The sequence below is a fragment of the Balearica regulorum genome, chromosome 12 (genome assembly GCF_011004875.1).
Source record: "Balearica regulorum gibbericeps isolate bBalReg1 chromosome 12, bBalReg1.pri, whole genome shotgun sequence".
Classification (NCBI taxonomy): Eukaryota; Metazoa; Chordata; class Aves; order Gruiformes; family Gruidae; genus Balearica; species Balearica regulorum.
In genome coordinates this window covers 23372069-23394504 of record NC_046195.1, presented here as the reverse complement: position 1 = coordinate 23394504, position 22436 = coordinate 23372069, and the positions used below count along the sequence as shown (strand labels likewise).

The following is a 22436-nucleotide window of genomic DNA, read 5'->3' as shown; positions in this document are numbered from 1 at the left end:
GCATCGCTGCGCCGGGCCACGTCCGCTCCCCCCCGCAGCCTGTGCGTAGAGCGACGCCAAGCAGGGGGGTTGGCCGAGGGCAGGCGGGTCCGTGCCCGGCCGGGGGCCTGACCTGCGGCAGCGGTGTCTTGGGAGCGGGCTGCTGAAAGGCACCTTCCTCAGGGGGGCTGAGCTGAGCAAAGAATTGGTGCTGACACCATAAATACCGAAGGAATCTCATACCGACTCTGGTTTTCATGATATTTAAATATTTATTTAAATTTAAAAATACTTTTCATGGCACCAATGATTTTATGCTAACTAAGATATTGAATATGTAGAAAAAGGTACATTTTGAAGGAAAAATGTAACTTACAGTATTTGGCACATGAAAGGTTAATTTCTAGATTCTTTTTTTATGAAAACTAAGAAATTCACATTTTCAGGAATTTTACCGTCTACTGCTTAAAGATGCAGTACACTATTAGGAGATTTACTTTTTTGTTTTCTGACATAGGAATCTATGGAAACAACATTTTAATATAAAGACAGGTAAAACTAACAGGTAGTGAAACACAAGACGTAATATGGAACGTACAGGAAAAACATACGATGAAAAATCACCAGTTCTCGTGGTTTTGCAGTAAAACGCTGGGTGAAAACTGCAGAGGTAAACTAGGTCTGGCGTTACCGCTATTCTAGAGAAGCCAATGTGGAGGGTTCCCGGGGTCAGTACTTGGAGGCTGCGCTCTGTTTGGAAGATGTCTTATGTCTGGGGTGCGGGGCCGGGCGCCGTGCTGGCGGACAGGGCTGTGCCGTTACAACATCACGCATGACATCAGCAGTGAGGAGGAGGGAACATCTTCAACCCGGGGTTGGAAAACGTCAGGTTCGGGACTATCACGCACTGCATAGAAACACCATGAACTACGGACTGAGGTAGGAACACTACGCTAAGAGTTAATTTTGCTATGTTGCATAAAACGGGCTATCACGTAAAAATCGATCCTCCGTCTCCTGGCAGCGCTCGTAGCGTCTCCTGCCTGTGCCGGAGCTCGGGGCTCTACGCGAAACCCTCCTCGGCCCTCGTGTGAGCGGTGAGACACGACGGCTTGGGTCTTAATTCCCCCGACAGACAGTAGTTAAGTGGGACCTCTCTCTTTATTGCAGGGACAAACGATCCAAGTCTGGCCGACCTGTCATGGTGTTTAATCGACCAACGTCATCGTCATGCTCCTTTGCCAGGCGCCAGCCTTGGCGGGGAGCGGCGCTCGCGCGCGTGCGGTGATGGATGGTGGGATGCTCAGAGACAAGAACACGGAAATCACGCTTTGTAAAACTGCAGTTATGGCCCCAGCTTACGTAAAATCTCTCCCTGAGATGAAATAAAACTTGCTCACCTGTTTTCACCTTTTTTGTTAAGTATGTCCAACTTCTCAACCAAAACGGAACAGAATTGGCTTTTATTGCTCCCTGTGTAAATAGACTGCTGCTTCCCAGGTCACTGAAGGTCCCGGTGGTTATGTCACAAGTACGATGAGTTGGGTTTATTGATTTTTGCTTAAGAACAGACAGGTCTAACGGTTGTCCATTGGCTTGTTCAGGGTCGCCTCCATTCCTGTTCTTCTGTCCTTTTTGTCTTCAGAAAAGTCACAAAATTATAGCTCCTTTCTGTATTCCAAAACTAGCAACGGGTTAATCTGGCGTTAGGCTTCCAGGCTACAAAAGCGTTTACTCTGAAACCATTTGCTCAACATGAACCGCTTGGTACAGCACACTACGGTCACCCAATCCGTAAAGTAAAAAAAGACTTGATTAGATTCAATAACAAAATAGCATTTTGTTGTTAAAATAGACCTTGAAACAGTCTCTTCTTTTTTTTTTTTTTTTTTTTTTTTTTTTGTACAAAACAGGTACAGCTTTCAGAGGCTAAAGGTCTTCCTAATAAATCCGACACGGTCACTATGGGCTACGTGCCCAGGCTTGGCCGAGGGCGCCTGGTGTGCTCTGCCTGCCCGTGCTCTCCCTGCCCTCGGGAGCACCGACTCCTGAAGGCTTACAAAAAGTGACGAAAGGCCGAGTCTGCAGCGCGGGGCGATGCTGCGCCGCGGGGAACCGGCTGGCGCGCCCACTGGGATGGGGGCACCGGGGCCACCCCCGGTAGCGTCACGCCGCGCATCGCCACGTAGAAGACTCCAGTTAGCAGGGAGGGATTTCTGCAAAGCGGTACTTGGGAGGTGGTGGTAGAGGTGTGCACAGTGGCGGATTTAATAACGAAAGAGTACACGAGTGTTTAAATTAATACTCAGTAGCACCATTGCTAAAGCTCCTGCGTAACGCAGCATCGTGAGCCTCCCGGCTGATGCTCGTACAATGATGGGCAGCAAGAGTAAAATCAATTCCTCTCTTTGCTCGGTGCTTCCGAAGTTGTACGCACGTCTGTGAGATTCGAAACGGTAAAGTGTTGTGCGGGCTCCGGGGGTGGGAGCAGTGCGGCTGAGCACAGGGAGGAGGAGGCCCCGGGGGCTGTGCCCACCCTCCTCTTCCTCCGGGAAAGCCGCCTCCTTGGCCGCGCCGTGCTCTGGGTCGGGAAGGGAGGATTAGTGTGTGTGCCGAAGGCGCCCTGGCGGGTCCCGCGCGCGGGGGACGGCGGCAGGTCTCTCCCCAGGCCCCCGGCTAGTTACGTGGCGACTCCTGCCTTCAGGTGTCAATGAGCAGGCTTACCACGGCGCGGACTTTGCAGGCAAACCATCGCCTGAGGGGACAAAAGTATTGGTAATGGAACTGCTCGAACTCGGGGGTCTGGCGGATATCACGGAAAAAGGCAGTGTCAAGGTCGGACTCGGTAAGGACGATCAGGAGGAGGAGCAAAACAAAGAGGAGTCCAACTGTCACAAGGAGCAAACGGAGGACACTTAAAACAAACTTATTCACCTGTTCCGCCTGCGCCGCCCCCAGGCCGCCGGCGCCCGGGCACAGGGCCCGCAGCTCGCTGCCCACCTCCTCCGCCTCGGCTGCCGCCGGCGTGCCGGCCTCCGACTCCTTCTCCTCCTCGATGCTGCACGGGGCCCCGTTCGCCTGCCGCGAGAGCAGCATCAGCTCCAGGCTGTGCTCGGCCACCGGCGTGGGCAGCACGCTGTCCGCCGGGCTGTAGTTCTCGTCGGCGATGACAGCCACCCGCTCGCTGCTCTCGGCGCGGCCGCTCCGGCCGGGGGCTGCGAAGGCATCGCCATGGGAGGCCGAGCGCACCGGCGTTGAGTGGGCGCTGTCACGCAGAGACTCCAGGCCTGGGGGGACAGCGGGGTGGGGGGAAAAGAGGGACGCTCAGCAGTGCGAAGGGGGGTCCCTCCCACCGCTGGAAACCCCCCCCCTCGCTCAGCACTGCCCCCGGCCCGGTGTCCCCCATGGGGACAGCACATGGCTGCCACCAGCTGGTTCATGTCCCTCTGCCCCGCTGGGGCCCACAGCAGCCCCTTCCCTGCAGCTCATGAGTGCAGCGGTGATGCTCAAACACCCGCGTGACTTGTCACCGTCACCGACAGCCGCTGGCTGTCAGTCTGGGCTGCAGGCAGGGGCCTGGGCCTGTCGTCAGTCGGTCACCAACACATCCGAGTGCTGTAACTGCTCTGAGGTGACAGCTCCCCGGCAGCCGCTTGAGGCCCCCCCTGCCGTCGGCAGCGCCAACCCCTGCCTGTGGGCAGGCTGCCCACACTACCGAGACGCAGGCAGGGATGAGCCAGGAAGCACGGCCATAGCAGTGATGGGGGGGGGGCAGAAATGCACCCTGAGGGGTTCATGCTGGGGCAGCCGCTGGGCCCTGCTGGCCCTGAGCCGGGGACAAGCTCTCCCCGGTGCTGCTGGAGGTGGCCGGGCCTGCTGCAGCCCACGGGGTGCTCCTTACCCAGACATCCGTGCGGATTCCCCTCCCGGCCAGCACGGCCCTCCCCGGCCAAAGCCCTGCACTCTGAGGAGGCGCGGGGGGTCCCGGCCGAGCCGCAGCCCCCGTGGGCAGCACCCATCTGCCCACCCGCTCTGGGGAGATGACCTCGGGATGACGCGTGTGGAAGGTGTGCCAGCACAGCGTCCCTTGTGCCAGGGAGGGCGTCTGAAGGTGGCGGTGGCCGGGACCAGTGGGTCCCCAGTGCCACTGTGGGGGGGGGACGGGGCTGGACGTTTCCCCAGGTGGGGAGGGCACCAAAACACCGTGGCACGGTGTCGCTGAGTGTCCCGGCCCACGCGCTGCCGGAGGGTGAAGTGAAAAGCCTGGAGCCCGCCCCGCCTGCATTCCCGGGGCTTTGCAACCTCTTGCTTGTAAATATTCCCCGGACACCGCTGGCTCAGCTCGGCTTAACGCGAGTGCTGCTGCGGGCACTGAGCGCGAGGGGCAGCGCAGGCGATAATCACAGTGGAGGAATAAACATGTTCTCACCCCGACAGCTATGTCTGCTGGTGCCTCACAAAGCTCATGTGCACATCCCCTCGCCGCACCCGCTGCGTCCTGCCCAGGGCGGGCACCCACCGGGGTGGGCAGCAGCTCGGCTCCCCAGGGAGGGCGGCCAATGGGGGGGTGTCCCCCCACTCATCACTGCAATGCGAGCGGTGCCGGTCCCCCCACACCCAGACCATCCTGCCACCTGCTTGCACCATGAGACTGATGTAAAAAGCTAGAGACTCTGGGGAAAGCTGGGTCCAGCCCCGAAACCAGAGCTGCTTTGTGGTAATAACGACCCAGGGTCCTGCCCGCTCCCCACGGCACGCGTCCTGCAGCCGACATTCCCACATCCCCCCAGGGCTGCAGTTGCAGGAAGCCCGTGGGGACGGCAGGGACACTCCGGCCGAAGAAGAGCCCAGACCCCGCGCAGCCCGGCGGCACAGCGTTACCTGGTGTGGGTACGTCCCCGGGGCCATGCGGAGCATTGCGGCCGAGGCTGGGGAGAGCCGGGAGGAGCGGCAAAGCCCCCAGAGCCCGGGCCAGCAGCCGCGGCCCCAGGGCCAGCACGCGGACCCTCACCTCCCGGCAGCAGTGGTTGATGAGCCGCAGGTGGACGCTGACTTTGGTTTTAATCTTTATCAGGCACTTCACCATGGCGGCACAGGCAGCGGCTGGCCTGGCCCGCGGCACAGGGCGCCCACGGGGACTGCGAGGGGGCGCGGGGACGGCTGCTCGCCCGCCGGCACGGCTGACGCAAGTGGGGCTGGTGCCGCTGGCCCCGGGGCCAGGGCTATTTTGGGCTCCTGCATTTCCACGGGACCGAGCTGAAGTGAGAGCAAAGAAAAGCAGCTGCTGGCAGGGCACGAGCTGCCGGGGCAGGGGTGGTGCTGGGAGCCTGTGCCAGCTCCAAGTAATTTATCGTGGGAGGCTATTTAATGCTCTTGCTGCTTCGCAACGGCATGTGTGGGAGGCGGGGGAGAGGGTGCTCACATTTACCAGGGCAGCAGAGGTGACCCTGTCTGCAGGGCTGCTGCAGCTGCCGGGCACGCTCCTGCCCCCAAAAAAATCAGCACAGGCGTCACCCCTGGGATCCCTTGATGGCAAAAAAAAAATCCCTTTCCTGCTCTGAGGGGACTGTCCCTTTGGGCAGGCAGCGTTCTGCGCCCTGTCCCTGCCTGTAGCCTGGGCAGCAGGATCGGTGCGGCTGCACCGGGGCGGGGGCTGGCCCCACAGCCCACCCGGGAGCAAGGCACAGCCGCAGGGTGCACCCTGCCTCTCACCCCACACTCCCTGCCGTCCCCGGTCCCTCGTCCACCTCCCAGTTTCCCAAACTTTTGTGCACATTCACATGGCCCTGACGGGCACCAGCAGCACCCACCACACGCACTGCTCTCCATCACCCCAGCGTCACCGGGAGTCAGACACCGCCGTCACCAGCGGCACAGCCCCCAGCATTGTCCCCAGCCCCACGGGGCAGCTCCAGGGCTGGTCCCAGCGTTTTGCCCTCTGCCAGCCCTCCTTCCTGGGTCCATCCCACCCACGCCATGGGGGTACCAGTGTCCCTGCCGCAGGCTGGCGCAGCGATCCAGCCTGGCAGACTGGCCGCAACCCAGCGTCTCCCAAGGCAAGCCATCGGCCGTGGCCACCGGCCGGCCAGCAGCAGCTCCCAGGTGGGCAACAAGTTCTTTTGCAGACCAGCGCGTTCCCGTGCGCAGTCAGACCCCGGCCCTGCGGCTCTCAGTAACGCTCTGCTCCGCCGGGACCCCCCCGGGCAGTGCCGTACCTCGCCAGGTTTGCTTTACGCTCAAAGAGCAGAGCGAGGCATGCTGGCACGTGCGGGACGGGGCTGCCGGGGTCACTTCAAAGCAGGGCTCGCTCACCTCTGCCCCCGGTCAGAGAGGTCAGGGCAACCTGCGGCCTTTCGCTGAATTTCCAGTTTAAGCTAAGTGACCGTTGCTGAGCAATTCTGCTCTGCTTTGCTTCTGCACTGGAAACTTCTGCCCCAGAACCGGCCCGCCACTTGGCCTGCGCTCAGCTGTCGGTGCCAAAGCGGCCCCGAGCCGCAAGAGCGACGTCTGGTGCCGCCAAGCCTTACCACAAGGCCCTGGGGACACGTCGGGGACCTTCCCGCCCCGGTGTCCCCTCATCAGCCTCAGGGGCTACAAAAATCAGCTGGGGGGGTGTGGTGGGATGGGGGTGCGTGTGGGTGTGTGGCTGCTTTTTGTGTTTGCACGTGGGTGCATGCGTGTGCGTGCATACGTGTGTGTGTGCATACGTGTGCGTGTGCACCGGTGTGCGTGTCCCTGGCGCTGGGGCTGCCCCTGCTCCCACACCCCAGCAGCGGCAGGGAGCGCCGCCCCGTGCCCTACCTTCCATGATGGAGATGTGCACGGCTCTCCTCCGGGTGCGGGGCACGCTGCTCAGGCGGGGGCCGTGGGTGATGGAGGGGCAGCTCCGGCTCGGCACCAGCCCGGCCCTGGGGACGAGAACGGGGACGGTGGCAGAGCCCCGGACGGTGCCGGAGTGCCAGGGCGTGGCAGCTCTCCCATTCGGTCCCCCCACCATCCTGGGGAGCCAAGTACTGAACCCCTGGGAGGCCCCGGCACCGCGGGCGGCACCGCCACGTGCTGCTGCTGCCGGGCTCTTACCGGTGAATCTCGGGGGGCTCCCTCTTGATCTTGGCGCTGGACTCCATCACCTCCTTCGCAACGCGGCCACTGCAGGCAGTTGGAGAACAGCAGCCGTGAGGACGTGGCAGCCGCACTGGCGAGCCGTGAGCTCCCCCCGTGGCACACCGCGCCCCGGCCCGGCCCCCTCCCCACGTCCACAGGCTGGTGGGGGGCTCTCCCCACAGCTCCAGGGGAAAGCAGAAATATTTGCTGGAGAGAAGGGTGATGGGAAGAGCAGGGAAAGGCTGGGCTGACACCTCTGCCACCACGTTTTACTGCTGCTCCTGGCATGAGGCGCTGGGCACTGTGGGGTCACCTCCCCCCGGGGGGGGCACACGTCTGGGCCGTCCCGGGCCAGCAAGGAGGGTGCCAGCACGGTGCACCTCGGAGCTGGGGATGCGCTGGGGTCTCTCATCCTGCAGAGATCCCAGCTCCAGGCTCTCGCCCCAGGGCCAGGGAGGAGCAACACCCCCCAGGAATGTAGGAACTGCGGTGATTCGTTTCACTCCTTGTTCTCACAAACCAAAGCCCAAAGCTCCCCCATCCTCTCCCACCCTCCACTCCTGCCCCTCCAAAAATCTGCGGTTCTGGGGCTGGCGCGAGGGATGTCAGCCGTGAGACGGAGAAGGAAGTGGTGACGGCCTCGGCGAGGCGGCAGCGCTGCAATGGGAGGACCTCCTGCGACAGCAGGACCCTTTGCAGGTCCTCAGACGGCTGCAGCCCGCGGCTGCTCCCCACGGCACACCCCAAGGAGCCCCCACAGTACCTCCAGGAGCTGCTGCTGCCGGGCGTTATTTACCTGTATCGGAACCGGCTTCCCTTGAAGAACAAGTTGCTGCTGGACACCGTCCGGACCTGGCTCGACTTCTCCAACCTGCAACAGCACCAAGAGCTGCGTGAGCGTCCTGCATCGCCGGCCAGGCGCTGAGCACCCGGGCAGCGTACGGCCCCCGGCACTGCTTCGTGGCAAAGCCTTCGCCCTTTTGTTTCCAGTGCCCCGCAGCGGTGACGAGGACTGGTCGCTCTGCTGATGCTCTCACGGCATCGTCCCCGCCAGACTCCCCAGCATCGGAGGGAGGGAGGGAGGGAGCTGCGCTGCCGGCAAACAGCGACCAGGCCCAATTACAAGAGCAAAGCCCTGGAGATGCGAAACACCACCAGAAGCCGCCGGCAGCGGTGGGGTGGCACTGGCTGATGGGACACAAGCACCTGGACCCTCATGGCATCCCCCCGCAGCCCTCTCTGCCAGCACGGCACGTCCCTGCCGGCAGCGGGAGCGTTGCCCAGCCCCTGCCCGGGCTCCCGGACAGACCTGCTGGCTCGGGCCACCAGCGAGCACCCGCACGCAGGAGCCGCATGGGGCTGAAGCTCTCCAGGGGGCTACAGCCCTGGCCAGCACCTCTGCATCACAGGGCAGCAGCAAGTGGCCCGTCCCAGGCAGGCCGGCGCTCGCTGGGGTCAGTCCGGCCAGCGGTGGGCAAAACCGCCGGGAGGGATCGTCCTATCTCCTCCTCATCCCGGGGAGCCGGTCCCTCGTCCCGGCGGGAGCCCAGCAGCACCTCGGCCGAGCCCCCAGCCCGCTCCACCGGGTGCATAATCCACCAGTAATTTACTGACATGATTAATCATAAAAAGATTTGTAAAGCAATATTGCAATTTCATTTCATGTTAATATAATGAGAAATGAAACCTGCTGATTGCAGCTGCTGATTGCAGTATTCCCAAAGAGAATACATCACACGCTTTATCTCGCATCTCACTGATTAAAATAAAACTCATTACAGAGCACAAAGCAGGCTATTTTTAAGTAAAACATGAGCAGGATGCTAAAACCAAACAGCTCCACCTGGCACCTCCCCGGCTTTTCGGCACAGTCCAGCCCACGACCTCTCCCTTTCACTTCGAGAACCCTTTCGCGGCACCCGAGTAACCAAACCAGGGGCAGAAAGCTGCCTTCGCCACCACAGCCCGAGGGGCCCAGAGCTGCTGGGGAAGGGGAAAACCCTCCCCGTCCCCCCCCCGCAGGCAGCAGCTCCCACCGCCCGGGTGACACCCCCAGCCCCGAGGTCCCCAAAGCCAGGCAGCGGCAAGGAGGGTCCCCTGAGCCAGCGTCCCCAGCCGCCCAGGCTGCACGTCACCTCCCCGGTCCCTGGAGTATTTCCCAGGAGTCATTAACTCGATCCCAAAGAGCTCAGGAGCAGATCAGTTCTGAAAGTTTTTGAGCCTTCCCCACTAAAAGGCAGGCTTTTCTAAAGCACCCCGGGCACCGCCGCCACTGCAGCGGGGGCTGCAGCGCAAGAGTCAGCACAAACAGACCCCGCAAAGCCATTTTGAAAATCCACCCCCGAATATTGGGTCAGAAGGAGGTTCCCTGGGGAGGGATGAGCCCAGCGGCGGGGGGGCGGGAAGGACCCCACGGGGCAGAGCCCCCAGTGCGGGGGCACCGGCACTTTTGGTGGCCGGTGGCTCTGCCGGGGCCGTGGGACGGGGTGCCACACTGCCGGCGACAGCCAGTGCCCGAGCCCCGGTACCTGGATGGAGCTGCAGTGCGGGGCAGCGCCGACCCACGGGGAGATGCAGAACCCCCCCACACACACCGGGGCGGCCCCGCGCTTACTTGTAGAAAGCCTGGTTTTCGATCCCACACTTCCAGAGGTGCTTGCAGGCTTCCGGTGTTGGGGCAAAATACGTAAGAACAATTTTCTTTTCCTGAAGGAGAAAGACAAGGAGTCGGCAGGGGAACCAGCGAGTGGTGCCCACCCGGCAGCACGCTGGGAGCGCGGACGGAGGCCAGAGCAGCCGGAGCAGGAGAGCGGCGCTGAGACGGGCCAGATCCTCCTCTGAGCCGGTGACAGCGCCGGGAGACGATGGAGCACCAGCCAGCACGGCAGCTCGCTCGGCAGATGGGTGCTGGTGACCTGCCACCCACCTCCTCTGGCTTACCTTCCCTTTGAATGTCCAGAAATACATTTTTTTTTAAAAAAAATCATGCTGATGGCTTGCGCGGGGGGCCAATTTCAGCCAGAGGTTTTCAGGCTGATTTCCTTAACCAGGTCCGACTGAGCGGGATGTGGGTGACAAATAGCCCCAACGATCCCAAACGCGGGACGTGGGTGACAAATAGCCCCAACGATCCCAAACGCGGGACGCGGCTGTGGCGGGCAGGCGCAGCGAGAGGCTGCTGGAGCTCCCAGGCTCGGGGCAGAGCCCTCACCACGGCACAGCCCGGGGCTCACCCAGCGTCTGCGGGCTCTGACGCCCAGAGCAAGGTGCCAGCGGGAGCAGGGAGGTGACCCCAGGGCTGCCCCCGACCTGCAGCCCCTGCCACCGTGTCCGTGTCCCTGCACCGCACGGTGACGCTGCCGCAGGCTGCGGCCTGCCGAGTGCACGCAGAACCTGCGGAGCCATGACCGTGCCTGCGCTCGGGAAGTCCCCCGGGAAGGGAAAGCACTCACCTCCTTCTGACTTACGTACAAATAGAAAGTCTTCCCTTCGAATTTCATTTTGGTCACCTCATTCCTGAAAGGACAAGGACGAGCAGGTGAGAGGCTGCAGCGCCCCGGGGCTGCGGGTCAGGAGCTGGGATTTGGGGATGGCAGCGGGTGCTGTCGGTCCCTGGGAAGTGCCACGGGGTGGTGAGGGGAGCCCTGGCTCCGAAACCAGCAGCTGGAGAGGGGGGACGCCCTGGGGTGGAGCCCACGGTCAACGGGGGGTCCCAGAGTCGCTGGGACCTCGTCACACGGGCACCGGCCGTGGCAACGCCAGCGTGAGGGACAGACACACCGGCCAAAATCTGGGGTGCAGCAAAGACCGAGGAACAGCACAACCGCGTTCAGAGGGGCAGAGGGGACTTTCCGGGGACTCGGGCAACGCACGGATGATCCGTGTTAATGTCGACAAACGTGGAAAATAAGAAGTCTGGGGGCAACAAAGCAAACGGAGAGAGCGCAGCTCACACGGGAGAGCCCTGCAGCGTACGGCCCAGGAGCGGGCTGAGGGGCCAGCGCGGAAAAGTCCTCGGAGCCAGCAGCCCAGCGAACGCTGCAGCAATGGGGGCAGCCAGCTCCTGGGCAAGGCGAGAAGTGACGCCCCGAGTGCACATCGCAGGCTCCGCTCAGCGCCGCTCTCGCTTCCCCAGGGAAGTCCCACTGCCCCCGCAGCGCGGCGACCGCACGGCACGTGAAGAGGACCTGTTTTCTGCCCTGCTTCTGAGACACGAGCGTGCAAGTTCATGGGTGCACGGGACCAAGCGTGCGTGGGGCACAGGATGGGTTTTCCAGCTGCCGCAGCATCGCTCCCCTCTGTTGTGCTCTGCTCAGACCCCGTCCCGGCTCAGACGTGGGCACTGGGTGCACGTACCACCCTTCCGCACGGGCACATCGCCCCTACCCCAGTGCGGTGTGAGCACCCGGGGAAGGCGCCTGGCGCTGGGCTCACCCACGCACCCCGTCCACGGGAGCTCACCCGAGCATCCTCGAATGCCCCGGGGCGACGCGGGGGCACTGGCTGCCGCCTCCCCGCAGCACCACGCGCACCTCGCGGAAGCGAGCCGACGGCGCGGCTCCCAGGGCACCGCGGGCGATGCCAGGGCAGGAACTCACCACTTGATGAAGTGAACTCTCTTGTTTCCCTGCAGAACAACAAAACCAAAGGGAGTGAAGGCCAAAAACGCCGCGTTCCCCGACACGTCCTGGAAGAAAACAGCAATTTCTCAGCAAAATGTCGCCGAGCCGGCAAAGCTTGCACGCCACTGGCGACCCTCAGCCCTAAAGGCGGTGGGGATGCAGCACCCTCCGTGCCATCTCTGCCAGCGGGATGCTCCTGGCAGGTTCACCCGGACCGCGACATCCCGCACACACACACACACACACACGGCAAAAACCCGCGGCCGAATAACGGGGCAGCCGGTACAGCGGCACTAATGAGGAGAAACCGCAATACAGCTCCCGGCCCCGGCGCTCCCATCCGCTTGCTAGGGAGGAATAAACAGCAAAGGCAGTGCCCCACCAACCCTTTCACTAATGATTAAACTGGAAAAACGGTAAAAACCCCGTTACACTTGACTCCCTCCCAGCCCTGCACAGCCAGTGCAGCTGGGCGGCATCGAGGCGGTTTAAGACCAATAATTAGTGTCATTTACGGAGCAAGGCAGCAGTTTAACTTAATCATAACGTCTAGACTCCAGGGAAGCAATCATTAACTGCGCTGGTGTGCACGGAACAAAACAGAGATACACTGAATTTTAAAAATATTATGAAACAGTTGTGGCCGCTCAGTAATTGTTAGATTCGCCCTGATTTTTATTTGGCCGGCAGACGTTCAGATGGTTTTTGAAGGACGCTGAGCCGAAGGGAAGGTGCGTGCCAGGCTCGGGACTTCTGGTGCATTGGGCAGGAAAAGCAGGGAAGTAATTTTACAGGGGTGGTTACAGAAGAGTGATTTATTTTCGGTGTCTGCAATGTTTTCTCGGGGCAAAGCGTGGCACGGGGCGTCCCAGCGACGGGCAGAGCTGCCCCGCGGATGCGGGGCAGCTCTGCCCGTCGCTGGGACGCCCTGTGCCTAGTATCTCCCAATTTTAGGGGTACAACTCTCCCCCTCTGCTCCCAGTTGTGCCCTGCACTTGTTTAATCAAGAGGTGAGACATCTTCTCTGCTGTTTGCTTCCCACCCCGGGACGCTGGATCTCGGTTACCCCGCCGGTACGGTGCAGGGGCTGAGCTCCCCCCCGGCTGGGGCGGAGAGGGGAGCGGAGCAGCAGGGTGTCCCCGGGAAGGGTGGGGGGTGCTGGGGCGAGGATGGGGAGCTGAGGGCTTGAGGGATGCCAAATGGGGCACAGGACCCCACAGGGAAATAAGAGCAAAGCACAGAGCCCCCAGCACCGGCGCTGGGCCAGACGTGCTGAGCATCGCTCCTGGGGCGGCACGGCCTGATCCAGCCGGCAACGCAGGAGAGCTGAACTGGTGCGGTGATGCGGCTCCTCCAGCCTGGCAACCTCTTCGGCAATCCCAAAGCGGTGAATGGGACAGCCCCACCCCGGCTGGGTACCTTTACTGTGATGTGTGTGTACGCGGCACAATTCAGTTCAAAGCCCTGGGGACCGCAGAGCAGGCACCGCCCCGATGATAGTAAAATTCTCCGTCTGCTTTGCATCCCGCATCCATCCGCGTGCGATGGGATTATAAGGGACCAGAGAGAGCCAAACGCAATGACATCTACGGTCAATAAAAAGCATTTCAAACAGGAAACCGGATTACCGGCCAGGGAAGGCAGAGCGACAGACGGTCCCAGGCAGATTAATGCTTGCTGGCTGCTCAGACACATTACCGACCTTGTTACTGCCTCCAAACTACAGGCGTTAGCAGAAGATGATCGCCCACTGTCAGCCCACTGCAGAGCTGGCTGCATGTGAAAACACTTTCTTAGGGCTTGCCTAAACGCTGCCTGGAAGGGTTTCGGGGTACTCGGCCTCCCCGCTCCCCCACGCACACAGGCCCACGGGGGCTGGTTTTGGGGCTGCAGAGGGCTGCTGGCTCCGGCACATCCCACGCGCCACGGCTCTGCCGATGCCGGAGCCCGCGGCAGGCGACCAACGGCTGCACTTGGGACCGGTCTCTGGCACCTCTGCACCTCGTTACCGGCCGGAGGGAGAGATCCAACGCAAGGAATCGCGTTCAGAAAACTGTTTTACCTTGCAAGGGTGTGGGTCAACCCCGTAGGTCTCCAGGGTCTGGGCTTTCCTCAGGAAATTCAGCTCTGAAGTAGCTGGTGTCTGCCCGCTACAGGAGGGAAAAAAGGGAAAAGAAAGACTAATCCAGGGAAGACATGAACATGAAAGTCAGCCCTCGGCTACAGGGTTTCTGTTAACGACAGGAGGTACCAGTCGTGGCATATTCCCGTTACATTTGTTAGCACAATCGATCTGCAGCGGGAGCCCAGCACCAACACCCAGCCTTTCTCCTCCGGCCAGCTCGATCCAGCAGCAGAGACGCTGAACCAGCAGCACTAGACGGGACCAAAGTTGGGGAGCATCTGCAAAATTTAGGGCTGAATTCCCTGTAGGCAGCACGGGCATTTCTTTGGGGGGGGAAAGGGGAGAAGGGCAGAAGGCAGCAGCCCAGCAGGTAACGGCACAGCTCGGCCGGGTTTCTGGGAGGTTCAAACCACACCGTCCTCCCCGGGACGGGCACAGGGCACCGCCAGCGCCATGGCAGCACGGGGGTCTGCTGATGGTCTCACACCTCGCATCCCCCAGGCCAGGGCTGCTCGCTGTCCCCGTCCCGCCGGGGAACACCAGGGACCCCCCCGGCCTGTGCCGGCTGAGCCCACAGCCAGGAGCAGGGAAACTCCGCAGCCCCCCTCGGGCTGCAGGACCGGCCTGCCGCATTGCTGCTGTATTTTTTATTTGTCTGCACTTTCTGTGGCTTGTCCTTGGCTGCTCAATCCCATTTGCCTTTCAGCAAGCAGAGGTTTGGTGGGACACGGCAGCTCCTCTCACGGGGGGGATTTGATGCGGTGCCTCCACGCCGCCGAACAAGCTGCTTTCCCACAGCTCGCTCTGCTCCGCGCTTCTGCCGTTACCAACGCTGCCCAGAGCGCTGCCGGCTCGCGGCTGGACCTGACACACAAGAGCCCTGAGTGCTCATCCCACGGCATGACTGAAAATCCCGAACGGGGATAAAAATCAGCCGCGCAGCAGTAATCCCCACGGCAGCCGGCGGTCCCGCTCAGCCAAGCCGCCCGGCCGTACCTCAGCTCCGACTTGTGGATCTCCGCAATTTTCCTCTCCAGCTTCTCCGAGTGTTTGGGGAAGAACTGGAACTTGGAGCTGTAGCCTTCCGGGTGCTTCCCCGGGTCGTAGTCCCCGATCTCGGCTGGGGGAGACAGAACCGGTGAGGAACAGCAGCACAACGCAGACCGCAGTGTGCATCCCCATCCCGGCAGCGGAACCTGCAGTGACCGGGCGCAGCGCTGGGGCTCAGAGCATCCCGGGAACGCCGCTCCGACCCGGGCTTCCCATCAGGAGGGATCATTTGTAAGGCATTAACTGCATCCAATTAATTTCACCGTTTGCTTGGGAATCACCAGGCAGCAGATGGTCACTGTCCCAAGTTTATCAATTCCTCAAGCTATCTGTCAGGAACCTCCCGGGAGCTGCGCCGGGTCCATGCCACGGCAGCCCATCGGCCCCGAGCACCCCGGGGCACCCCGGCCCCCAGCGCAGCCGGGAACAAGGCAGGGAGCGAATTCTGCTCACCCAATGGATGCAACTGCACCTCGAAAAAATACAATTACTTGGAAATCTGTGAAGTGACATTGAGAAAAGCTCGTGCCCCTCTTTCCCTGCCCCAGGGGAGTGCTGCCGGGGGATCCCGGGGACAGGCTGACACAGCAGCAGGGAGGGAGTGACCCCACGCCTGGAAAACCCGCTCCAAGCCCGGGCAAGCTGCAAGCGTGGCGACAGGCCGTCTGTCCTTCCGACAGTCCCAGCGGCCCCGAGCACCGAGACCGGGGTGCAGAAACGCCCGAGACAAGCTGATTTCTGAGCTCGGCCCCGCTCTTTCCTCGGCGTGGGCTGACGCAGCTCTGCTCCCCCTCCCAGCACCCCGCGGGAGCCGGCAGCGATCGCCGCTGGCATTTCACTGTGGCATGGCTCTGTAGCTGGTGTCTCCCGCCGGGATTTACGGTAATCCGGCAGCCTCCTGCCACCAGGGATGAAAGGACCTTGCTCTCATTTAATTCCCTCCAGCCTCAGGTCCTAAGTGAAATGTAGACGTTGCATTAATTTTTATGTTTCCTGCTTAAAACACTAAAAGAGGGGAAACACATCGGCACTGAAATAACTCAAAAATGCTTCGGAGCTGAAATTTGTCTTTGTTGATTGCTGGGGCACATCTCCTCAGCTCGTCCTGGGGATGTGACCACAGGCACCGGGGGGGGCACAGAGAGGGACCCAGCATTGCATCGAGCCGAGCGCCCTCGGGCAGAGAAACCCGCCTGCACGCCCGGCATCGGGGTGCTAACGGCACGGCAAGGTGCTTTTCCACCACGCCAGCACCACCCAGCTCCTCCAAACAGCCCGACGATCCTCGCTGAGCATCCGGGTGTTGCACCACCCCGAGCAGATACCGGCCACCTCTCGGTGCCACGGGCAGTGGAGGCAAGAGCAGGCAGAGCCATGCGGGCAGGAAAACAGGCAGGAGGGCAGATCGGGCAGAAGGTTTTCAGAGGTTTTCCCACCTCCTGCTCCAGACTCCACCAGCGCCTCTGCAACTTGCTGACAAAGGCACTTTCTTTGCCGAGGCGCTCGGCAGCAAGCGATGCGCTTTCCTGGGGACGCCCTCATCCATCCCGGCAATCAGCAAAACTGCATTTACCTCTGGAGCTCTCTTTGCGACTGCAAACCGCAGGCGCTTGCCAGAGTTCCCGCGGGCCGTGCACAGCCCCAGAGAAAGAACTGCTTTGTCACGGGGCTGCTTCTGCGGCTGCACACGCACAGAACTAGGAGACACGGGCTGGATTAGCCGAGGGGATGCTCACGGGAGCAGTGCAGGTGGCCCAGCATGGCGCTTCTGCTGCGGGTGAGACCCCAACGTCAGCCCTCACCCGCCTCCAGCCCAGCACCGCACCGCACCACCACGGCCTTGAAGCATGAGCCCCGCACGGGCAGGATGACATTTGTATTCTAGGTGCAGTGATCTGTTGTAAGTGAAATAATGTAATCAGTACTTAGCATGAAAAGCAAATTTATCTTGTCAAAAAGCATTACCTTGAAGGATATAGGCGGCCAACAAAGCAGCATCCGAAGTCTTGCAGAGGAGACGGCCGTGGTAGAGATCCCTTTTGATCTGCAGGAAGACTAAATACCTGAGGACAGAAGAGATAGTCCATTTATTAAGCAAAGCTTAAATTACCTAAACAGGCAATTTGGATGTGGAGTATCTGCCACGAGACACTTGCAGTAACATTTCTCTCCGAGCGGCCCGTTTACAAGACCAAGGAGCAAGGAGCCAGCGAGTGCCGATTACCGGCAGCTCCCCCGTCAGGGCCCATCCTGGGGCTCAGATCTACACGTCCGGCCCCGCTCCAGCCCGCAGGCGCTTGGCTCCTGCTCCGGGGCCGGCACCCGAGCCGAGGGCTGACGGAGGGCTCCGCTGACCCGGCTCCACCGGCACGGCCACTCACGGCAGGGCAGGGCTGCCGGCAGAGACGAAGCTCCCTTGGGCAGAGACGCTCAGATGCACATTCCCATCAGGGAAAGCGCGGCAAGGAGGAAACCCATAGAGAGGGAGGTGCTGGTCCTCTCTGCCCGCCGGCCCCAGAGCCCCCTGCGATGCTTCGCCCCATTTGGGCAGCGGTGCCCGAACGCAATTGCAACTGCTGCAGCCCGTCCCAGGGATGATGCTCTGAAGGGGGGTTCGTGGTCCTGGGCCCACCAGCGACTGCTGTGCTCCCCGTGGCCAGCTGCTCCGCTTCCCCATCACCTGAGCTGCTCCTTCCCCCACGTTCTGTATCCTTCCAGGTCTCTGCGTGCGCATCCGCATCCCTCCTCCGTGCTCGCCAATGATCAACACCGCATCATCTACTGCGCTCGCCCGTCTCTACCTCCATGCACCAAAGCCCGGCGAAAAGATAAACTATGTTGGAAAATTGTGTATTTGAATAAAGTTAAACCTAAGTAACAGTTTGGGCTGAGTCATGTGGCAACGTGCTCGGGAAAAACCTTTTGATGGTAAAACGTAAGTCACAGAGTGAAGGAGCAAAATGGAAATTGGAGTGCTCAGAGATGTGTTTAAATAATCAGACTTGCACTCTGCAATATCTCAGTCATGCTTCGTTTCTCAAATCCGTATTTATCATGAGATAAACCATTAATTTTCACAGATAAAATATATTAAAGAGAAATCCAGATATTAAAGTGTACTTGGTCCTGGGGAAAGTGAATTTTAAGCGCAGGTTTCAGCTGCGGTTGCAGGCACATCTCAAACAGCAGCGAGCAGGGGCAGCCCACCCGCACAGGGGGCTCGTCCTGGTGTGTGGGGACCCATGGGGGACCCGTGTGGGACCCGTGGGGACCGTCAGACCCAGACCCCAGGCAGCCTGAGCCCGGCTGGGCTGCAGAGCTCCACACTCGCATCAGCTGCAGTCCTGCAGCCGGGCTGTTGCTATTTGTGGGAAGCAGAACACGATCTTCTGCTCCCAGCTCCCACCATCACCTCTGGAGCAGCGGCAGCCTCACCGGTTGGTGGCCAGGGCTTCCAGCGCTCAGGGCGACAAGCCCCGCTGCTGCCTGAGCACACCCGCGTGGGGCCAGCCGGCACGCAGACCCCAGGCTCGGCTGCCACGCACCGCCGGCCCCCTCGCCCAGCACCAGCCCTTCCCCAGCACCTAGCACAGACCTCACAAAAGGCATCACCAAATGGGTTTAACCCTGCCAATGCCCCGGCCCCGCTCGCACGCCCCCCCGGAGATGCCCTGTTCCCGTGAAGCAGGGAAGGTCTGTACATCTGAGCTGTTTTACAAAAACATTCGGCAGGTGCCAAACAGGTTTTTGCAAAGCCTTGCCGATGCCTTGGAAATATCCCCCGGAAAGGGCTGGGCTGTGGGATGCGGCTGCCCTGCACAAGGATGTTAAAGATGGGAAATATTTCTGAGCTCGGACCGGCGAGCTCCCAGGCTGGCTCCATCCCCGATGCTGCTGGGTCCAGCTCCATCCCTGGTGCTGGTTGGGTCCAGCTCCACCCCCGGTGCCGGTTGGGTCCAGCTCCACCCCCAATGCTGCTGGGTCCAGCTCCATCCCCGGTGCCGGTTGGGTCCAGCTCCACCCCCAATGCTGCTGGGTCCAGCTCCATCCCCGGTGCTGGTTGGGTCCAGCTCCACCCCCGATGCTGCTGGGTCCAGCTCCACCCCCAATGCTGCTGGGTCCAGCTCCATCCCCGGTGCTGGTTGGGTCCAGCTCCATCCCCAGTGCTGCTGGGTCCAGCTCCATCCCCGGCGCTGGTTGGGTCCAGCTCCATCCCCGGTGCTGCTGGGTCCAGCTCCCACCCTCCACAAGGGCAAATCTGTGACCTGCATTTCAATTCTCCTTACTGTGCTTAACAACCGCAGATGTTTGCTAATCTCTGATTAAAGAAAAGAAATACAATTAACATATTGTATGCGCAGCTTAATGCCCACATAATAGCTGCCATTACTCAGAGACAATGCCTTTGGCCGTCTCACATTTACATGAAGGCCTGACGGCTGCACCGGGCTGCAGTTGCTGGGAGTAAATGTAAAATCTGCAAACTAAATAAATGCCTTGTAATCAAAACAAGGAGATGTAGCCATGTGAAACTATTCCTGGGCACTTCTGTGGGTCCCCTAAAATGTGCCTGTGTGAAAAAACAGATTGATCCTATCCAAGAGAGCCGATTACAGCGCACGTCCTGGCCGCGGCAGGAAGACTGGCATTCTGCCCGCAAAGACCCTTCTGAGCAGACCCAGCAACCGCGCACGGGGCTCTTTACAAATGCTTTCCTCCTCATCCGCACCCCCCGTCCAAGGTCAGCCAGTCAAACTTTCCCAGGCTTCCACACAACATCTTCAGGGGTACTTTAGTTTTGGGTCCTTCTGCGATACATAAGCAAAGCTTTCTGCCCAACAAAAATACGGAGAGTTTATTAATGCCAAAGTGAAGTAAAAAGCTGAGCCCAGGTATATTCCGAACACGCTGCAAGAGCCCAGACACCCTCTCTCATTTCCTGCCTGCAGAAATAGACTGAAAATCCCAAGAATTAAATCCTGGAATATATTTAGCCCTATCAGTAAGCCTACTTAATTCTCGACGCGCTTAGCATGGACCCCAGCTATTCATCGGGAACGTGCGACGGCAGGCAGAGCAAAGGCAGACCCAGCAGCCCAGCGCGGCGCCTGGACGTGCAGAGGGGTTCGGGGCTGCCCGGTTCAGGCTCCTGAGCCCGAGCCGCTCCGAGTACAAGACAGGGGCTATTTGCCACCGTTCCACGGGTATTTGGGGCCGAGACGTTGGGGGTCCTGCAGTTCGCAGCAGGCGACCGTCCGCAGTGCAGGACGGCATTTGCAGCCTGCTTGGCAGGTATCAGGAGAAGTCTGTGCTGCTTCTGGCCCTGGTTTTTACAGGTGAGCAGGGGGCTTCCTTCCCCGGGACTGATGATCTCCTGCCTCCCGCTAAGGTACATCTCCGGTAAAAGCCGAGGTCGGAAGAGGGGAGCACTGCGGCCGCAGACATAAAAAATAACATTTTTTTCCCCACACCCAGACCCCTCGTCCACAGATGCAGCTCACCGGCTTGGCCGGACCCCTTCCCCGCCTTTTGGCAGATGGCACCCTACGAGTTTTGCACCCTTTCACACCCCAAACCTCGACCCAGGCACAGTCAGAAAAGGCATTTCTGCAGTCATTTCTTCACGTGTCGCTTGTCCAGATCATCTCCCCGGCCTGGACTTTACACAAGGACACTTCTGAATGACTAAATGTGGAAGGAGAGTGGAACTTTATTTCCCTCCCAGACCTTGTTGTGAGAATCGGCTGGCTCCTGCCAGGGGCAGCAGCTCCAGGGGGTCAGCAGCCAGCGCTTTTCGCCCCAAAACACTTTTGCATCCTTTGGTTCGGTACTTTTCTTACCAGTCTGCAGATGCCCACGTGCCAGGAGCGAGCTGACGGCTTTCTAAGGCACTGTCCAAAAATGAGGAGGGCAAAGCGCAGCCCGGCAGCACGGAGCGGCAGATGCTGCCGACACCATCCCAGCTCCCGGCCAGGGCCCCTCTGCCTCCGGCTCCTGGTCCCTCCCGGGCAGAGCCGTGGGATGCTCCGGAGGAGCCTCCGGTGAGAGGTCTGCGGCACAGCCGAGCGCCCCGCACCAAAACCTGCTGCCTTCAGCCGGCGGGAGCTGGCTGGGACGCGTTAGCATCGGAGGAGGGTGGCCGGCCCCTTATTCATCATTTGCTTCGCTCTGGTTTTCATCATACGTTTTCAGATGCATTTCAGAAGCAGCAACTGCTCCCCACAACACAACAGAGAATAAAGGGGAACTGAGGCTGTTTGCGGGGGGACACGGACCTGGAGGGGAGGGGAGGGGAGGGGGAGACATCCCTGCAGGAGCCGTCCCTGGTCTCCACCGGCCATCGGAGGAGGACGACTGGTGAGCAGGAGCGGCCGCCCCCACGGCGACAGTCCCCCAAGCACCCCAGCACCCTGATGGCACACCCCAAGCCCTCTCCTGGGTGCAGGGCTGGCAAGGGGCCTCGCAGCCCCGCCGGTAACACCGCTGACACGTGCCGGGGACAAGCGCAGGACAGACCCCGGGGGACACCACGGAGTTACCGGGGTTCATCCATGCCACCTCTCCAGGGCTGTCGTGCCCTGGAGCTCCAGAGCCACGGCTTGTTTCCCAAAGCTGCTGCATTTCTCCACGAGTGCTCCTCGCGTCCTTCCTTCTGGCAGGAAGAGCGGCATGAAGAGCCCCTAAAGATAGAAACTCGAGAGAAGTGCTGTCAGGTTTCTGCATCGCAGTTTAGCGCCCATTTCTCCCAGAGCATTCATGCCCCTTGCGGAAAAGGGATGTGGCTAATTACTTCCCGGGGACGTCAAGGGAACTGGAGACACTCAAACCCTTCCTGGCAGACCAAGCGCACGTAATGACACCCTGAGCTGGGGATGTGCTCAGGCTGCGGCACTAACAGCTGATTCAGAAGCGGCAAGAGTATCAGCAGCGGCAGAAATCAGACTCTGGCAGCTCAACGGCTGCTCCTGCTTGAACCCACCTTCCTGCACCGGCTGGGACCGGGGGTTCCAGCTGGAGGGAGAGATTTTGGGGAGCTGGAGGGAAGGGTGCGCGCCTGGTGCAGCCCAGGATCTGTTCTGCATTGGCAGGATGGTACCAAAGTGGCGACGGACGTTCCGGTGAGCAGCGCTGCACTCGGAGCACTTTGTCCTGGGCAGGTGGGTTTTGTAGCCGACCACAGGCAAAGACCAAACTCATGGGTTTAAACCCAGAACGAGTGCTCCCTGCCAGGCACGCTGGCCCCGCACGCTCCCAAAGCACAGGCGGGCACTGCCACGCTGTGTCACGCTCACGAAGCACAGGCGGGCACTGCCACGCTGTGTCACGCTCCCAAAGCACAGGCGGGCACTGCCACGCTGTGTCACGCTCACGAAGCACAGACGGGCACTGCCACGCTGTGTCACGCTCCCAAAGCACAGGCGGGCACTGCCACGCTGTGTCACGCTCACGAAGCACAGACGGGCACTGCCACGCTGTGTCACGCTCACGAAGCACAGACGGGCACTGCCACGCTGTGTCACGCTCACGAAGCACAGACGGGCACTGCCACGCTGTGT

The 22436-nt window shown here is 60.7% G+C and overlaps 1 protein-coding gene across 2 annotated transcripts in view; it reads right to left on the bottom strand.

Annotated features, from left to right (window-relative positions):
• Positions 1-1850: 1850 nt before the first annotated feature.
• The window catches only part of FRMD5 (FERM domain containing 5), a 107544-nt gene continuing 86958 nt past the window's right edge, over positions 1851-22436 (bottom strand). The window contains exons 5-15 of one of the 2 annotated variants that reach the window (XM_075764483.1): positions 16846-16943; positions 14827-14950; positions 13768-13855; positions 11682-11770; positions 10536-10599; positions 9698-9789; positions 7880-7954; positions 7060-7128; positions 6781-6887; positions 2914-3266; positions 1851-2734 (exon numbers count right to left, since the gene is read on the bottom strand). In XM_075764483.1, the coding sequence (XP_075620598.1) occupies positions 2687-2734; positions 2914-3266; positions 6781-6887; positions 7060-7128; positions 7880-7954; positions 9698-9789; positions 10536-10599; positions 11682-11770; positions 13768-13855; positions 14827-14950; positions 16846-16943 (1207 nt within the window). In that variant the 3' untranslated portion in view covers positions 1851-2686. Of the gene's footprint in view, positions 3267-6780; positions 6888-7059; positions 7129-7879; positions 7955-9697; positions 9790-10535; positions 10600-11681; positions 11771-13767; positions 13856-14826; positions 14951-16845; positions 16944-22436 lie in introns of both variants that reach the window. The other variant, XM_075764482.1, reaches the window with a different exon arrangement.